The 19159-nt window shown below is 37.3% G+C and overlaps 2 protein-coding genes across 10 annotated transcripts in view; one reads left to right on the forward strand and one right to left on the reverse strand.

Moving 5' to 3' along the window:
• Positions 1 to 18301, reverse strand: part of LOC122548994 (RNA-binding protein 12-like) — a 38240-nt gene extending 19939 nt beyond the window's left edge. For 2 of the 9 annotated variants that reach the window (XR_015757018.1, XR_015757017.1), the window contains exons 1-3: positions 18049 to 18159; positions 16729 to 16785; positions 1876 to 14983 (exon numbers count right to left, since the gene is read on the reverse strand). Coding sequence is in view for 5 of the 9 variants with exons in the window: in XM_043688071.2 (XP_043544006.2) it covers positions 12733 to 14955 (2223 nt within the window). In the remaining 4 variants the exon portion in view is untranslated. The other 7 variants (XR_015757016.1, XR_006311377.2, XM_043688071.2 and 4 more) reach the window with 7 other exon arrangements.
• A 133-nt stretch (positions 18302 to 18434) lies between these two features.
• The window catches only part of tmem67 (transmembrane protein 67), a 208576-nt gene continuing 207851 nt past the window's right edge, over positions 18435 to 19159 (forward strand). Inside the window, exon 1 of the mRNA XM_087985875.1 lies at positions 18435 to 18624. Coding sequence (XP_087842001.1) covers positions 18435 to 18624 — 190 coding nt within the window. The remainder of the gene's footprint in view (positions 18625 to 19159) is intronic.

The following is a 19159-nucleotide window of genomic DNA, read 5'->3' on the forward strand; positions in this document are numbered from 1 at the left end:
AGTAAAATTTCAGAATCCAAAGGAGTGATAAACCAGGATGTTATGATTTGCCTGTATTAAGAAACAGATATGCTAGCAGAATAAACAGACAAATTCTGATACAGAAGTGAGAGGTGAAGTATTTTGGCAGAAGTTATAGGTGTGAAGCAAAATAATAGCACAATTCGAAAGTGTGTGGAGGACAGAATGATATGGGTGTACATATGCATCAATTGTTCAAGGATGGTAGGGAAAATTGAGAGAATGGTTAACAAAACATTGGGGATTTTGGATTTCATAATTGGAGACAAGAGTGCAAAAACCAGGGAAATTTGTGCCAAACATTTATAAATTTCTGACTGGACCCCAACTAATGTGTTGCATTCAGATCTGGTCATTACACTTGAGCAAAGATGAAGGCCCTTGTGGGTGTAAAACAGTTTGATTAAAGCCATTCCAGAGATTGGTGGGGTTGTAGTTCAGTTATAAGGGTGGAAAGATTGTCTCTCCTTGGAGCTAAAGTAATTGGAGAGATTTGATGAAGATTATACAAGATTATGAAAAAGCGTAGATAAAATTAGAGAAGAAAAAAATAAATCCACTGACTGATAGTGTCTTGAATCTGTTCCCTAGTCCTTGTACTGAGCAAGAAATTCATAGAGAACGTGAAAAATGTTTCTTTTTTAAGAGGTGCTGGAAGCTGCTTCCCACGAGGATGGTGTAATGGAAACAATGAGTTTTAAAAATAATTAAGACACTTGACGAGAATAAATTTATAGGGCTACAAAACTGAACAGGGGGTGGGTTTGAGTGGATCACTCCACAATGAGCTGGCAATAACTAAAGGTAAACAGCTTCCTTCATTGTTGTAAATCACTCAAGGTTGGCACTGAGAGCAACTTTTCAAGGGCAAGTGGAGACAAGCTATCTTTTGAATTGCTGCAGTCTATGTTACCTAGGAATACCCACAATCTTGTTACAAAGGGACATCCAGGAGTTTGAGCCCATTTCAGTTAAGGAATGGCAACATAGCTCCAAGTCAGACTGGGGAGGGTGCTTAGAACAGAATTTGCAGGTGGTTATATTTCCATGCACTGGCTGCCTTGTTCTAAATGATGGTTTTGGAAACTACTGTGGAATGACACTGTCAAGTTGCCATTTGTGCTTCTACATCTAGACTTTTGCATTTCTTACTATTCCCAAACTTGTCACTTTTTATTTAAATCGAAAAGAAAAGTAAACAATGTCCTACTGGATTCCACTACTTTTCCAATCCAAGCAAACATTATTTAGCCCATTCATTTTTTCCATTTGCCAACCAATTTTCTATTCATGCTGCTACAATTTCTCTTTCAGCCTGGATAAATCATTGTAACAAGCCTAATGAAGGCAAAACCAAAACACACTTTTCTATAATGTCTTAGATGTTTGATCAAATTAAATTTTAATTTAATTTTAAAAGATTTTGTCAGGTTTGGGAATAAAATGAAGTACAGCAATGAGTAGAGTTGAATTTAAAAATTAATCTAATTAGCACTCTACTAACTTGGGTAAATCATATACTGTTTATGATGAATGCATTTAAAAAAACATATGGATTGCTCAATAACTTGTGACCAAAGTTTTATTTGAACACTTGGATTTTGTTGATCTGTCTTGTTTAGTGCCACATCAATCCATACCTTGTAAATCCCCATTGAGCCATCTGCAAGACCTACCTCTGAGTTTTAAGGCTATAATGTGTAGTACATATTTACTGTTAATGTTTTATATTATATTAAATAAACTCATACTTTAGAAAATGGCTGATAAATGTTTCCAGATTTCCCTAATACAGTAAACAGATTCAGGATTAAGGTCTTCCCAAAGGACTTCAATACTCAATTTTAAAATTACCAAATATATATAATTAGATGACCCTTCCAGGATGAGAGTACAAGATAAACAAGATAAACCAAATCTTCTGTCCTCCTGTTTCCCAACCACCCTTTTCTTTGGAAATGGTGGACCATCCATCCAGACACAAATCCAGAAGAAATGCCTGAAACAGAATAATGACCACAGTAAAGACAAACAAAGAAATAATCAATTTTTACTGTATAGAACAGCTACAGGAATGTATTAAGAAGGAATGATTCTTACTTTGTTCTATGAAAGAAGCAGCATATTTTTTAAACCAAGTGGTCGTCTTCAACCAGAAGTATGTTGTAAAGAAACCAATTAAATTTTAAAAGGCAATCTCTCAATTTTCAAGCCCTTGGACAGCATTCTAAATATCCAATGCTTTTGCTTTAACACAGCTTCTGGTTTCTCCAATAGCAGAGACGTGGAGAAAACTTTTCCAAGATGATGTTCTTTAGATAATTCTCCTAATCCAACCAAAATGCTAACTTCAGACATGAAACCATCAATATCCGTGCAGCTTGTTTGAATTTTACCAGTTTGTCCCAAAGATTCTAAGATACCTATCCTTATAATAGTGGAGGCCAAAGTTAACACAGGTTAGTGAGCTATCAAAAAGTTATATATCCTGATAACTGTAATTCTATGTATAATATTTTCTATTTGGAAAACGTCATTAAGAAAAACAAACATGCCAAATTCAAGTGTGCCCCTCTGGCTCATTCAAGTAAAAAGGAGTTTTTTTCAGCTGAGTCTACTGGTGGTGTAGGTAAAATATCTTGCAACTTAAATATCTGGCGTTTTTTTGGGGATCAAACAAGCTTTCATTTACTTGATCAGAATGCTCTTTCAGCCTGCATGTATTAACTGTGGTTGGATCTTAATATGCAATCATTTCTTTGTAATCTGTGGTTGTTTCCATGAAGAAAATGTTAAACAGTCATAACAAACTAATTCTGAGCTTTATCAAATGTTATCTTGTAGATAAAATTCCTAGATACGTTTTCCTAGTTAAGTTTTGAGATCACTTGTAATTAATACAACTTCTTTAAATGGAATAAAATGCCCCAGAGAACCTTAGAGCAACATTAAAAAAAACAAGAAAATTGGAAGCCAATCTATCTAGGTCAAACAGTGTAATAATAAGTGACACAAAGCTGGGTGGCAGGGTCAAATGGGAAGAGAATGTTATGAGAATACAGGTTGACTTGGACACTCTAGGTGTGTGGACAGATGCATGACACATTGCAGTTTAATGTAGGTAAATATATGGTTATCCACTTTGGTGGCAAGAACAGGAAGGCAGATTACTATCTAAATTGAGTCAAGTTAGGTAAAGGGGAAGTACAACAAGATCTAGGTGTTCTTGTGCATCAGTCAATGAAAGCAAGCATGCAGGTACAGCAGGCAGTGAAGAAAGTTAATGGCATGCTGGCCTTCATTACAAGAGGAATCAAGTATAGGAGCAAAGAGGTCTTTCTGCAGCTGTACAGGGCCTAGTGAGACTGCACCTGAAAATACTGTGCGCAGTTTTGGTCTCCAAATTTGAGGAAGGGCATTCTGGCTTTTGAGAGAGTGCAGCGGAGGTTCACGAGGTCAATTCCCAGAATGGCAGAACTGTCATATGTTGAAAGATTGGAGCGACTGGGCTTGTATACTCTTGGGTTTAGAAGGATGAGAGGGGATGTGATTGAGATGTACAAGATTAATAAAGGATTGGACACTCTGGAGACAGGAAGCATGTTTCCGTTGATGGGAGAGTCCAGAACCAGAGGACGTAGTTTAAAAATAAGGGGTAGGCCATTTAGAACAGAGATGGAGAAACTTCTACAGCCAGAGAGTGGTGAATATATGCCCCAGAGAGTGGTGCCCCCGAAGGCAGTAGAGGCCAAGTCTCTGGATACTTTCTTGAAAGAGACGGAAAGAGCTCTTAAAGATAGTGGAATCAAGGGTTTTGGGGATATGGCAGGAACAGGATACTGACTGTGAATGATCAGCCATGATCATAATGAATGGTGGTTCTGGCTCAAAAGGCCAAATGGCCTACTCCTGCACCTATTGTCTATAATTTTAAAATAACTGGCCTGTCTGCATTAGGGAAAGATCTAATACTGTGTTGGAATCCAAGGTAACAGATCATTGTGGAGACTGACATACAAGGAAATGCTTCCTGGGTGATTTTCTTGCATTGTGATTCTAGCAGTGAGGTTTGTCCTTGCCTGCTTGACTCGCGGAACTCCGGTTGCAAAGAGCATTTGTGGTATTGTTGACTATGGATACTGTTGTGGAATAGGTTACTTGGGTACTCTTCTGGTACTGATTTGGAAGACAGCATAATTCACAAATCCTGTCCTTGTCCCTACTCCCCACACAGGTAAATATGAAAAGCTTCATCCTGTGTCACGGGATTGTAATGTGAAGGCCCTCATGAGACTAGGTGTCTTGAAGAGTGTGGTAGTGGCAGTACATTATAAAAAAGGAAAACCTAAAGGCTGGATCCAAGAGATGGGTGATAAACAAATGCAAGGCTGTCTCTGTTTAATACTTTTACATGAAGCAACAGTGCACAAGATAATTAGACTGTTTAAATAAAGGAAATTCTGGTGGATCCACACAATTAATAATGGAGCACAGCTGAGAAAGTTCATGTGCACTATTTTGCTGAAGTTTGTGCCCATGAAGGGCTCTTATTTGAGGAGAATCGGTAACTAAATACTTGAAGAGATAGATTGGAAGATCAGAAATCTGAAGGAATGTGTTACTGAAATGAATACAATATACACACTAAGTATACTCTCTAGCAAATAAGATATTTATTTATTGTATCTCTGATTCAATGTTATTTATACTGTAGTTTATCTGTTAATTCATATTAATTTAAGCTTTATTACTGAAGTTACAAAATAGATAAAACTTTGCCTTTTAAAAATTAAATGGGATCACACAGTAAATTTGGTTCTTTCAGTATGTTGATTCCCACCATGAGTATTTGGTTCACAGCTCAGAGCACCAGCATTTCTAAGTTGCATACTGCTTCATATAAGGTCACCTGTTAAAATAATTCAACTTGTCCTCTGAAATCAAGTATATAATTAGAATTTGAAAACAAACTGCGTATCAAGTCCACCTTAGTGTAAAGTGCACCAACAATGAGGAAAAATGGTGATTCTGTGTGTGAATTTAGACTGTACAAAGTTACATGTACTTTATGTAACTACATCAAAAAGAACTACAACGCATGAACAAAGAAATAGGATCAATGGGCCATTCAGCACCTTTGAACCTGCTTTGTCATTCAACAAGATCATCACTGATCTTACCTTAGTCTCTTGTCACTTTCTTGCTTGCTTCCCATAACCCTCAACTCTATTACTGATTAGATCGCCAATATTTTTGTATTTGTCTCACCCAAATAACATGGACATTTATCTTGTCCACAGTGATAGGGAAGGCTAATTGATGAGACCCCCTCGATGACATGGGTGCTACTGCACAAATCATGATATGCAATCCAACTAGATTTGGAACTCCTGCTGAGCTGGTTCAATGGATTCATTGCATCTTTACAGAATATATCTAACCAAATAGATTACAAGGCAGATGAAAATAACCTCCTGAATATAGATCATAAACTTAAGTCCAAACCAATATCTGTAACAGCTCCCAACTGTGCATAGACCTCTAGTTTTATTCAATATTTACCCTATGATTAAGTACTCCCAACAACTATCTTCATTCTTTATATCTCACCATTTATGAAATTACTCTGCATCATTCAGGTGCTATTCTGTAAAAGTGTGCACAGATTCAAAGATTTCCTCAAGACTATTAAAAAGGAGATACCAGCAGCTGACTGCACGAAAGAAAAAGGACAACTAATCCCATTTATATATGAAGATTCATGAAATGAATTCAATCATCTCACCAAAGTGTGCAAATCCCTCCAGTTGGTGGAGAAATTTACCTTTTTTCCCGGTATCTGCTCAAGCCCAGTATAACAAAAATTGAAAATCCATATCGTCATACATAAGAACATTTAAATTCTTTCCCCACATTTAGCTAGAAATAAATCTGAAAATGTTTAAATTTGAATAATTTGGGCCAAAATTGGGGGCAAAGTCTCCATTAAGAGAAGTCATACCTGGCAAAAAGGAAGATAGTCGTGGTTGTTGAAGGACTGTCACCTCAACTCCAGGATCTTTCTGCAGGAGCTCCTCAGGGTCTGTGGCCCAATCATCTTCACCTTCTTCATCAATGATCTTCTCTCCATCATTAGGCCAGAAATAGGGATGCTCACTGATGACTGCACAATATTTAGAACCATTTGAGAGTCCTCAAATGCTTAAGCAAATCATGCCCAAATGCTAGAAGATCTGAACAATATCCAGGTTTGGACTGACAAAGTGGCAAGTAACATTCAAGATGTAGAAATAACAAATCATGATAATCTTCCCATGACATTCAAAGACATTTCCATCACTAAATACCTCATTAATCAATATCCTAGGGATTAACTGACTAGAAACTGAACTATACTAGTCACATTGATACTGTAGCTACAGGAGCAGGTCACAGGCTAGGAAACTTGAAATAAATAACACAGCTCCTGACTTCCCAAAGCCTATACACCACCTACAAGGTATAGATCAAGTATGAAGAAATACCTGGAACTTGCCCTGATAGCTAACTCCAACATTTAAGAAACTTGACATCATCAAGAACATGATAGCCTGCTTCAATGGCACTCAATCCACAAACATTCACTCCTTCCACCATCACCACTAGTCAGTAGCATCTACAAGGTGCACTGCAGAAATTCTCCAAAGGCTCCTTCGACACTAACCATCTAGGATAAAAGTCTTTTAAATCTTTCTCCTCTCCTTAAAATTACACACTTTAGTTCTGAAATCCCCTACCCTAGAGAAAAGACCTTTGCTACTCACCTTATCTATGCTCCTCTTAACTTATAAACCTCTATAAGATCACGCCTCAACCAGTGATGCCCCTGCCTATCCAGCCTTTTATTACTCAAACCTTCCAGTCCTGGTAACATCGTTGTAAATTTTTTTCTGTAACCTCTCCAATTTAATAATATCCTTCTTATAGTATGGTGACCAGAACTGTACAGTACTTCAAAATTGGTCTCTCCGATGTCCTGTAAACCTCAATACAATGTCCCAACTTCTTGACTCAATGCTCTGAGCAATGAAGGCAAGCCTGCCAAACATCTTTATCACTATCTGCCTGTGATGCTACTTTCAATGAACAATGTACCTGAACATCTAGATGTCTCCATTTGACAACACTTCCCAGGACCCTACCATGAACTGTGTACGTCTTGCCCCTGTAAGTTTTACTGAAACGCAACAGCTTGCTTTCATCTAAACTAAACACTATTTGCCAATTCTCGACCCATTTGTCCAATTGATCAAGATCCCTTTGTAATCTTAGATAACTTTCCAAACTGTCTATATCTGGAATACTGTGATGAGTTTTGGTCCCCTTATTTCAGAAAAAAAAAAATTGTCATCACATGTAATTCAAAGCATGTTCACGAAGAGAATTCCTAATATAGAGGGATAGTTTTGTGGCTCGACACTCGAGTTTATAAAAATCAGAGATGATCTAATTGAAACATACAGAGTGCTTACGTGGCTTGACAGGGTAAATGCTTAAAAGAGTTCCTTTCATGGGAGGTATCAAAATAAAAGGGTGCCAATTTAAGATTTAAATGAGGAAGAACTTCTCTCAGAGTCTCTTTGTAATCCCTTGCCAGAGACATCTGTTGAGAAAGTGCTTTTGTATATTTAAGGCTCAGATAGATTCTTGATCAGTAGGAGAAACAAGGGTTTCAGGGAAAAGTGGACATAAAAACTGAACAGATCAGCCACAATCCAACTGAACGATGAAGCAGTGTCAAGGGGTCAAACAGCCTTTTTTTTAAGATCTTATAGAAGTGACCTGGTTGAGAGAACCAATACAACATTCCCAAGTTTGACAAAACAAATCTGGATGACACTTTAAAGGACATCCAGATACAAGGAGGCTTCACGATTTAGACAAATTATGAGTGAGCAAATACATGGCAGATATAGGACAACATGGCTAAATGTGAAGTTACGGAAAACAGAGGAGAGTATTATTTAGATTGTGGTATATTGAGAAATGAGGATGTATAAAAGGGATGTGTGTGTCTTTGTACACTCAGTCAATGAAAATAGACAGGCAGGTGCAAAAAGCAAATGGTACATTGGTATTCATTGCAAAAAGGATTTGAGTTCATAAGTAGGAATGTATTACTGAAGTTATTTTGAGCTTTAATGAGACCATATCTGGAGTATTGCATGCAGTTTTGGTCTTGATACCCAAGAAAGGATATACTTGCCATAGGATGAGTGCAGTGGACATTCATGAGACTTCTAAGAATGGCCCAACAGGTTTAATTGGAAGCACTAGCTTTGGAGTACAACCACCTGATGAAGGAGTGGTGCTCCGAAAGCTAATACTTCCAATTAAACCTGCTGGACTATAATCTGGTGTTGGTGCTGTGCTCTTCCAGCACCATTGATCCAGAATCTGGTTTCCAGCATCTGCAGTCATTGTTTTTACCTTGTTGATTATAACCTGGTGTTGTGTGACTTTTAACTTTGTACACCCCAGTCCAACACCGGTATGTCCAAATTATGACTAAGAATGGCAGTACTGGTTTGGCTTGATTTGTATTCACTGAAATGTACACGGATGACAGGGGATCGAACAAAAAAATATAAATTGTAATAGGAGAGTCTAGATGTAGGAAGGTTGTTTTCCTTGGTTGGGGTGTCTAGGATCAGGGAACACAACCTTAGGATAAGGGGTAGGCCAATTTTGGCTGAAATGAAAAAACAAATTCACTCTAAAAGGGTAGCAAACATGTAATTCTCTACCATAAAACGTTTCAGAAGCCAAAGTCACTGAATATATCCAAGAAAAAGAGAATAATTTTTAAAAAATATTTTAAAAGCATCAGGGACATAGCATGGCAGAGAAATGATAGAACCTAATGGCCTACTTTTGCTCCTAGTTTCTAAATAATCAATTTATTATGGTAAAGAAAAACATTAACACGAATTATTTCTAAGAAGTAAATTAAAATGTAAAATGTAAATGTAAAATTAAAATGTAAAATGCAGCATAATTTACTAAATTTTAACTTTTACCAATTTTATAAAAATAATTATACTTTTCACATTAAAATCACAAAGATTGAAGTTGTTAAATTGCTGGTGTGACAAAATTCCATTGCCTGGCATCTGTTTTTTCATCCTTACTGCACTTTAAAAGGCAGTGGGTTCAATGAATGAGGACTGTAGGAGGGCAGCACCAAATTTATCTGGAAAAGGCAATGTCATCCTGGCAAAGCTTTTAACATGTTAAAACAAGATCAACGACAGATAAGCAATGCCACAATCAACTGATTAAAGCCCTACAACCCAGCCACGTTTAGTCAAGTAACAGTACAGAAAGTTAAATGATTAATGTAATGAAGAGCCCAACAATGACAACCACAGAAATGTCCAGCAACCAAATTCAAAAATGTTCAACCATCATCAGCAGATTTGTGGAGTAGATGATGCTTTGTTAGATTCCAACTCAGATCTCCACTTTGCAGTTACCATCTTCAAACAATTCAATACACACCAGAATTGGAGGAGTGTAAACAACAAAACAAAAGCTTGGACAACATCACAGTTACCACTCAAGAACTGGCTTGAAAAACAGGCACACTCCTGCCCAATTGTTCCAACCTTTGACAACACAGGTGTTTACCTGGTAAACAGATAATTGCCCAGGTATTCACTATATATAAAATGAAGACCAATCCAGAGCACATTCTCAATAATCAAAGCCATGGAAAGCAACAAAAGTACTTTCAACTATTAAACAACAATTTCCTCAATGATCCCCATTTGGATCCATCATCACTACTTGACTCCAGGCTTAATATCAACTTTGGTAAAAATATGGAAGCTAGAGTTGAATTACAGAAGCAACATCAGAGTGACTACCCGTCACTAAGCATGATATCAAGGAGACATCTCCAATAACTGGAGTCCTAACGAACACAAAGAAAAGATTATTATTGGGAGGCCAAATAATGCTAGTTCCAGGAGTGGCTCAATTCGAGTGACTCAAGCCCAAATACCTGGTTCCTCTCCACATTCCCTCAAACTTAAGTAAGGATTTTTCTAGCAATTGCAGGTTCTGAGTTCATTTCAGATAATGATAATGAACCACTATGCAGGATTCCCATGACAACTCAAGATTTAAGCATGATAAATAGTACGCTAGTTACATGAACAAAGTGCCAGGCAAAGGGCATTACTAACAAGAAAATCTAATAATCTCTTGTCAAAATTGGATATTACGAGAGTTTTCTACCATCTTAGGGTTATCATTGACCTCAGACTCAATGGGGACAGTCAAACAAAAGTTATGTAACAGGTCAGTGGATCAATATCCCATGTGTGTGACTCATATTACATTTATCCAAAGCTTCTCCACCATCTACTTGGCAGAAGCCAGGAATGAGAACACTTTCCCCCTGCATGGATGGACACAGCTGCAACCGCACCACAGATACTAATCTGGAGAAATATAGTATGTTTGATCAATACTCATTCATGAGCTCAAACAAATACTTAAGCCAATAGTGTCAAATCCACATAACAGTATATTGCCAAGGTTTTGTGAACAACAGCATCAAAAGCCAATCATTTTCACCACTTAGAATTAAGTTGTTCCTGTCAGAAGTAACATTACCTTGGATGTGACATTACATTATTTCCATTACTGTGTAAGCAAATGGAACTCTATGGAGTATAAATTACTGCAGCATCTTAGAAAGGCAGCCCATCACTCTCATGTCAAAGGAAACAAAGGATGAGCAATTAAAATGTCAGATTTGCCAGCATCACCACATCCCAAAGAATCATTGAAAAGATTTCCAAGCTTAGAGTAAAAAAAGCTCTTAGAAGGAAAAAAAAATGTCATTTTTATCTCAAATGTTTTTGTCAAACTCATTATTGCTCTGCTTTCCAAGCATATTGATGCATACTAAAATAATGGGATTGTTTTTATTTTAATATATGTTAAAAAATATGACTAAGCACTATTGATTATTCTGGCATTATCTGACAAGATAAACCATAATTTTAAAGTGTACACATATTTTAATTCAACTAACCTATATTTAAACATTCTTCCCAGCATTTGAACCCACAATTGGTTCCCTGACATAGGTTGATAATGATCAAAGGATTATAAATCACAAAAGATTAATTTTTACCTGCATTAGTTATATCTTTTAAACCATTCGAAAATGTAACTATTAGTGCTGTGCTGCATAAATTAAACAGAATCTATTTAGGACATATAGCTGTTCGGTAATTTCACATCTATAAAGTAGATTGGTTGGAGATTTTTTTTTTAAAACTCATTACTGGTTTTGTTCTTTAGAATTTCAGGAATGCTACATATTCCCCCAACTCTACCAGAAAATAGAGAACTGTTAACATGTGCTATTTCAGGACAACTATGATACAAAATAAAATTGCAGAAAAAAAAACGCTGTTAGTCACATCTTCACAACTTTTTAAAAATGACTTTTAAGTACATTTTCATACATGACAAACCATTTTCTATTACAAAGAAAAATGCTTACTGCTCAAACATCTTAACCATCAAGCAATACACAATGTTGGTTTTCCAGTAAACACAAATGCAAAATATATTTAATTTTTTTTAATTAAAAGTTAACACGCCTACAAATGCAAAAAATAAATTCTTAGTATCATTCTGACAAGGACTGAATTGGTCAAATCCTGTACATTTAAAGAGAATGAATACTTGGACCATATATGCATTGAAATTTTTATGGTATTGCACTGTCAAACTTTAAAATGGAGATCTGTAAATAACTTCCTATGTTTTTAACAGATGGAATTAAGTCACAATTGGATAAGGAAAATCTTTCTGTAAATGAATAGCCTCAGTTGACAAGACAGAAATAAACATTCACTGTTAAAGCATCAGGTAGGTTGTAGCTTATTTAGAAATGTTTAATAACCTTCTAAGAAAATGTTTCTTCAGTTGACACTTACAGAAGGGACAAATAACATCAAAATTAAAAATTATATTAGTAATTTTATTCTCTGGTCTAATACTTCTTCAACCTACAGACCTGGGATTGGTTTTATTTTTTGAAACAATGATGCACTTTTAAGCCTATTTTTTGCTTATTTTAAATGTGCATATCACTATGTCCAAAACATAGACTAAGTTATCCCATGTCCATAACTTGCCTCAAATAGAATTCGGGTAAGTGGGAAAAAAAAATCACCGTTAACAAAGTTACACAATTATTATACAGGATGTTGAGCCATTTAAAATGTTTCATTCAATCATCCTTTTACAGTGAAAAATAAAAGCAATTCAGAACTTCTTCATGCTGAAGTTCAACTATTCAAGTTTACTTCCAAACCATCTAGACAGCAACAGCTCTTAACTTTCAAACCCTATCAAAATCAAGACACTGAACAAAATTAGAATGTATTCTTGTAAACTATATCAATTGAGTCAAGACAGAATGTAATATATCCCAAAGCAGTAAACTAGAACCAACTATTTTCTGGCAACATAAATGAAAAAAATTTCAACAGGAGTGATGTTTGCCTGAAAATCACAAAAGACAACAACTCAATTTATTTATTTATTCCATTTGGTGGAACCAGTAGTCAGACAGCAACTAACTTTTACTTCAGAGCATCTAAAATTTGTTTGTTTAAAACAACAGCATAGGTTCCACTGTACTTAGAGCAAACTTAGTTTGACATTTCTTTTTCCAATTGGTTTATCATTCAGTTCACGAACAGCAGCCATTGCTTCATCAACTGTTTCAAATGTAATTATTGCGTCGCCTGCAGGAAACCCCCTCTTATTGTACCGTACAATGACAGACTCTTGAATAACACGATAGCCATAGAAGAAGTCCAGTATTTCATCAACTGAAATTTTGAAAGGCAGGTTGAAAGCCTTCACAACAGCCATGCCACTGGCAACTCCAGTACGACCTCGGTAGCCTGAATCAAATCGCGATCCTAATCCCCCTCCACTAAAGTCATCAAAATTGCTGTTTCCAGTGTTAAACCCTCCATAAGTTCCTTCTTCTCTGCCATACATTGGTCCTTGCATGGAGGATACAGAATCCAAATTACCAGAAGGTTCAAAGAAAGGCTTAGATAATTCATGCATATCATGAGATAATGAGTGATCACCACCACCACCACCACCATATGAACCAAAGTAGTCACTTTCCTTTTGACCTTTGGCTCTTTCATGCATAGAAGCGTTACCAAGTTCAAACACCTCTTCTGAAGTAACCACCTTTAGTACAACTTCTCTTCCTCCAAGCTTTTTACCATATAAGCGCTCAGCCCTTAGTACTTCATCTTCAGACTTGAACTTGACTAGAGCCTCCCCTAGTCCAATGCCATTACTATCAACAAGTATTCGGATCCCATGTTCAGCCACACCAAATCCCTCAAAGAATTTATGGATCTCAGATTTGGAGATATCAAATGGTAGATTACGAGCATAAATATACAATCTTGGGGAATGTGCTCCTTCTCTTGACTGGTACCTTTTTTCTTCATTTCTATAGGCAGATTTTTCTCTTGATCTTTGTTTCTTAACAGCGTCCATCAACTCTATCACAGCTTTTTTAGCAACAGGATACAGATAAACTGCACGGTTTGCAATGTATGTCTTATGGTATCTTAAAGCTTTACGAATCTCAGAATCATTTCTAAACTTCACAAAGCATTCATTAGTATTTTTACCATGAGGATCTTCTACAAGGTAAATCTGGTCATCTGTGATATTTAGTTCATCAAAGAAATTTCGTATATCTTTTTTTAAGATACTATACGGTATATTTTTTAACTGCATCCAATAATCTTGATCTTGAGGGGAATAAGATCGTGACCTGTGTCTTCGAGGTGACTTTGATCGAGTTTGAGAATGGAAATGTTTATCTTCACGATGAGGGGAACGACCTCGATTGTGTCGGTTTAAATCCAAATGTCTATCATCTATAAACAAATCAGATCCCCCAGAAATCCATTCTAGTTCTGTAGCTCGATACACCTCTACAAATCTTTGCCCCATGTATTTTTTGTGACGCTTCAGTCCCTCAGCTGCATCCCAAGAACTGGCAAACCGTACAAAACACTCTCCATTGTTCATACCCCGGTAATCCTTTTGTAGACGAACTGCTTCCACTTGTAAACCGTGGAAGAATTCTCTTACTTGCAGCTCTCCAGCAGAATATGGCATGCCTTGCAGATGCAAATAAACATCATCAGAATGAAAAGCTCCTTGTTCTCTCCTTTGATTATACGCAGAAACAGCAAAAGGATCCACTGACCCAGAGCCATTAAATTTATCCAAACTATCACTCATTGCTCCAGGTGTCATTCCAAATAACGCAGACATTGAGGAACTAGGAGCAACTGGAATGTTCTGCGGAGAAGATAAAGCCATTGTTGCCATATTCCCACTCATCATAGGATCCATACGAGAGCCATAGCTGTTCACATCAGAACTTCCAATTTCACCAGGATGAAACGCATCCCTATTAATTTCATGTTGCATTGCTGCAACTAAGTTTTCAGCTAGCGTAGAAGACATACTACCTAAGCCACCTGTGCCAGAACTGCTGAATCCCGACCTTCCGTAACTGGATGTTTCTCCACTGGAACGTGCATATCTCTTACGACTCATCTCAATTGTACTCTGCATTTCGTTTCTGCTACTTAATGTTAGTTTTGTTCTACTCCCTTTAAGAAATTCACCCGATCTCATCAAAGCAAGCCGTGCATCTTCATCCGTAGCAAATACAATGAATGCCTCTCCCAGTTCACCACCAATTATATGCACCCCTCCATCAGGAATGGTTAATCTAGAGAAGAAGTGACGAATATCCAAGGTTCCTGCAGAAACTGGGAGCCCCTGCAAGCGGATGACCACAGCCATGCTGAACTCTACCAATAGAAAATGTTACCTGCAGGCAAGAAAGGCACACAGGATGACGTCAAATTATATCAAAAAGGTTCTGGATACTGCATTAACTTCCAAATATAATAAAATTAGCATTTCTGACTTATTTGTAAGAATAAAACAGATTCTTCTTACTCAGCACAAATTGGTTTAAACATTGACCTTCAATTCAAAAAGTATAACCATCAAATCTCAAACTCCCAACTCAAACCACCAAATACACTAAAGTAGTTTCGAAAAGTTCTGAAGATATCCTCCAATCCACAACAGCTCTCCACAAGATTTGATAATGACTGAAATTGTCTTTAATGTGAAAAATCGATGAGGCGTTTTAACTCAGCCACAGCACCTCAGTGGAATTCATCTTGAAATAAGATGATAGATCAAAGTTCAAAACTGCTGTCCAAGTAAGTGCAACTTACTAGTACTGCATTATTCCTTCTCCAAACAAGGAATGTAAAAAGGACCTAGGATTAAAATTCATCTGAAATTAGCCCAAAACTGCAACCATGATCTTTTATGTAAAGAGTCCATCACATCTTTTCTCCCATATGTAATCCATCTCTGTCAAATAACTTCACACCAGGAATGGACAAATCCTATTTATTGTATTCTCAAAAACAATCAAGCTAGTAACCCAAATTTTCTTTTCCTTTCAAGTATTCCTCTGAACTCTGATGCAAACGATTGCAGATATGAAGCAAATTCAAACCGTAAAATCCACACTGGGGCATTTTCAAACTGTAACTAACTCCAGGCAAACTGAAAAATCCACTACTGCACATAATTCAGCAGTCCAGTTGAGAAATAAATTATTTCATCTCAAAGATGGTTCTTTCAGGTAGATCACAATATTAATGTTTTCGCAAAGCTATCAGGTACAGTAGACTTGATTCTGTAGCATCTCAAATGCAGGTTCAGCTAAGAATATAGTATTTGCATTCAAAACATCTCGATTCTTTTGAAGTAACAGTCCTTAGGCTTATGACTTTGTTCCATAAAGGAGATAGAAAGTGATAGTTTTGGATTGAAAAATATGTACATTTTTAACTAATCCATAATGGACAATACACAGACTCTCACTATCTGTTCAGAAAACGGATACTGATTGAAATACTAGTTAGCACTATGGGCAATAGGAATAATGCACATAACTCTGTAATAAAGCAAAATTACAGCAACAGTTGCAAAAAAAAACATTATGCACTCTGGACAGAAGTTCAGATTACTCCAATGCATTGGACTAAACAGCAGTGTACAGTCTGAATAACTCAATTGCAAGAACCAAAAGGTCAGATTTAAATTTTTTTGGCAACTTGTTAATTAATTATAATAGTAAACCAGGAAAAAAAAGCTCTTAAATATACTATGCAGGACAAAATTAAATATTAATCCTGCATTGTAAAGTATATTTAACATCAGAAGTTTAGTGAACACAGATTTTTCTAATTATTGCTTCATAATCGGATGCATTAAAACACAGAAATTGTAATGCACAGGAAATGCAAGTGCTCTGCAGCTTGGTATGCAGTGACAAATTCCTACACATGCAGCTGCTTGGAAATTGATACATTTAAGAAAACTTTATTTTCACTTTCCCTTTGGTTTAGAAGTTACTATTCATAACTGAATCACAACATTTGTAATAAAAAAAAACTAAAAAAAAGTCAGTGTTGCATGACAATAAAAGATTAGTAGTTTATCCCAGTTAGACAATTTTCAGTCACCTACCATTTGTATAACACTAACCTGTAAAAAGGTTTCTTTTAAGACACACGAATAAGTTCGTTACAATCAATTCTATAGCTGCAAGAAAAAAAATGAACAAGATCAAACCTGTAATAAATGCAATTAGAATCAAAATAATGTTGGGATTATCAAGCTATGATTTTCAAGCACCTGCTACTGAACAAACTTTACTAATTAAAACATTTCAATAAAGTCATTCCACACCAAAATTGCATGAACCAAATCAATTTTCAAATTCAAAAGAATCTTTAATGACTTAACACAAAGTAAATAGCCTCTGTCATTTCATCGATTTGTGAATATTTTCTATAACAGAAAAAAATGCATTTACAGTAGGCTACAACTTTGTTAAATTAGAGAACATAACATTCCCACTGGTACAGATATAGCAAGTGCTGATTTAAAAGTTGATAACGGCTCTGAGTGTTAAACCAATGATTCTTCTTTCCTAGAAATGATAAAAATAATAAAAATCTCAAACATTCTGTGAAAATGACCAGTATTATCAGAAGTTTATCAAACTACTTTAGGCAATTGATTAAAGCTTAAGTCAAAGATTTAAGTTTTAAGAAGAATCTTCAGGAGTCTGAAATGGTAGAGGGGTTCAGCAGGAAATTCAAGAGATGGTGCCAGCAAAGCAATGGATTAAAAGGAAGTACATCAGAAACGCTTCAATGCTTTTGCAGGTCAAAATCACCGACTACACACACATTTCTAAATTAGCGATTATGGCGATTGAAACCAATATATAATAAAGCTTTTTCCTTTGATAAAGCATTTCTTATTCAAATATACTTATTTGCCTGGGAAAACTGCATTCAAATTATGGGTGTGATAATAAAGCTAACTGGATAAAGAAGGCTCTTCACAACATTATCGGGAACTGTTCAAACTTATGCCATACTGAAAGAATTAAATCAAAACTCAAACGTCTCCCACATATAATCATTTAAGTGTTTTGTTCCTCCCATATTTTTAAGTTTTCGCCTATTTAAGTTGCAGATCGCCGAGATGAAAGAGAGACAACTAAGGTGGAGCGGGGTGAACCTAACCTATCTAAGGATTCAATGTGTTCAGGACGTAGCCCGCTGAACAAAAAAAAGGCTTAGAGCGGGCGGGAGCTGCAAGCGAAAGGAAAAAAATCTAAGCGACAATGAGGTAAATGGCCTGGCCCACAGTTCTACTACATTCACTCTCCAAACTCCACCGCCCCAGTACGGACTCGCTCCTCTGCAGCAAAGGCCCGGTTTTCCCACCCGACCCCGAAGGAGCAAGACGCCCAACGCCTCAGCACACGAACCGCTGCTTCCCAACACCCACCCCTTTGGAAGGACAGAAAAAGCCGCGTTAAAATGAGACAGGAGTCTGTCCACACCGACCAACTGCCCGCCACCTCCGCCGCCGCTTGGTGCCTCAGCCACCGACACGATGGCGCTTCCGCCGCCTCCGGAGGGAGAAGTCCTGGCAGCTATGTATTCAAATATAATAAATCAAGGCCCCTTTTCCTGTACAAACATACTGTGGATTCAGGTTCAGAATTCTCCAGTAGGCTTTGCATGTTTAAATCAATATTTTTTATCTGCACCAAAGCTTAATCATTTTTTTTCCCATTGCGGTTATATTGAAGTGGAGAGCTGTCAGGACCAGCTGCCTCCCCCGGTGTATTGTGGGAGAGCCGGGGGGCGGGGTGGAGTGACGGTTGGCTCATGGCCATGACAGTTGGGGAGGTAGTGTCGTTCTGGGCACCGCTGCTCCTGCTACATCTGCCCTCTACCCAGACCGTCATCCTCTCTCTGCCTTTCCAAACCGTGCAACAATGCACCAAGCGAGAGTATTTTGACATTTCCCGAATGGTGTGCAGGCCGTGTGGCGCCGACCAGCAGTCAGGTAGCGATGGTGGGTAAAACTTGTCAGATGGTTTTGGGGGTAGGGGGGTATTATTGGTGCCCAGTGACAAGAGACCAGTTCAAACCTAACTCGCCGTTAGAAATGTTTGGTACATAGCAGAAGTTGGGTTGGCGGACAATAATCAATTTCTGCTGGTTGGAAAGCCTACTCCACGTTTTGAAGACAAAACACAACCACACAATCGCAGAGGAAGGCCGTTCAGCCCATCCAGCTCATTAATTAAGCATCATTACTGGCGCCAGTTGCCTGCTCTTTGTCACCTAGATCTTTCGGAGGTGAAATTAGGAAACTGGCAAAGGGTGGTCGAATTTTGGAACTCTTCCACTGGCGACAATTGATGATCATTTTAAATTTGAGAATGATGGTGTCAGATCTCAGGCTGACAGCTCAGCACTCAGTCACATACTTAACAAAGCTTTTGTAGACGACTTCTTAACAGCTCTTGTTGCTGTAACCTGACCTTGCACCCCCAGATCAAGTGGCCCAAGATACACTGATCTTTGCCATTTCAGATTCAACTACC

This window comes from Chiloscyllium plagiosum, unplaced genomic scaffold, assembly GCF_037043375.1.
Source record: "Chiloscyllium plagiosum isolate Xiang-an unplaced genomic scaffold, Cpla_swu_hap1 HiC_scaffold_4, whole genome shotgun sequence".
Lineage (NCBI taxonomy): Eukaryota > Metazoa > Chordata > Chondrichthyes > Orectolobiformes > Hemiscylliidae > Chiloscyllium > Chiloscyllium plagiosum.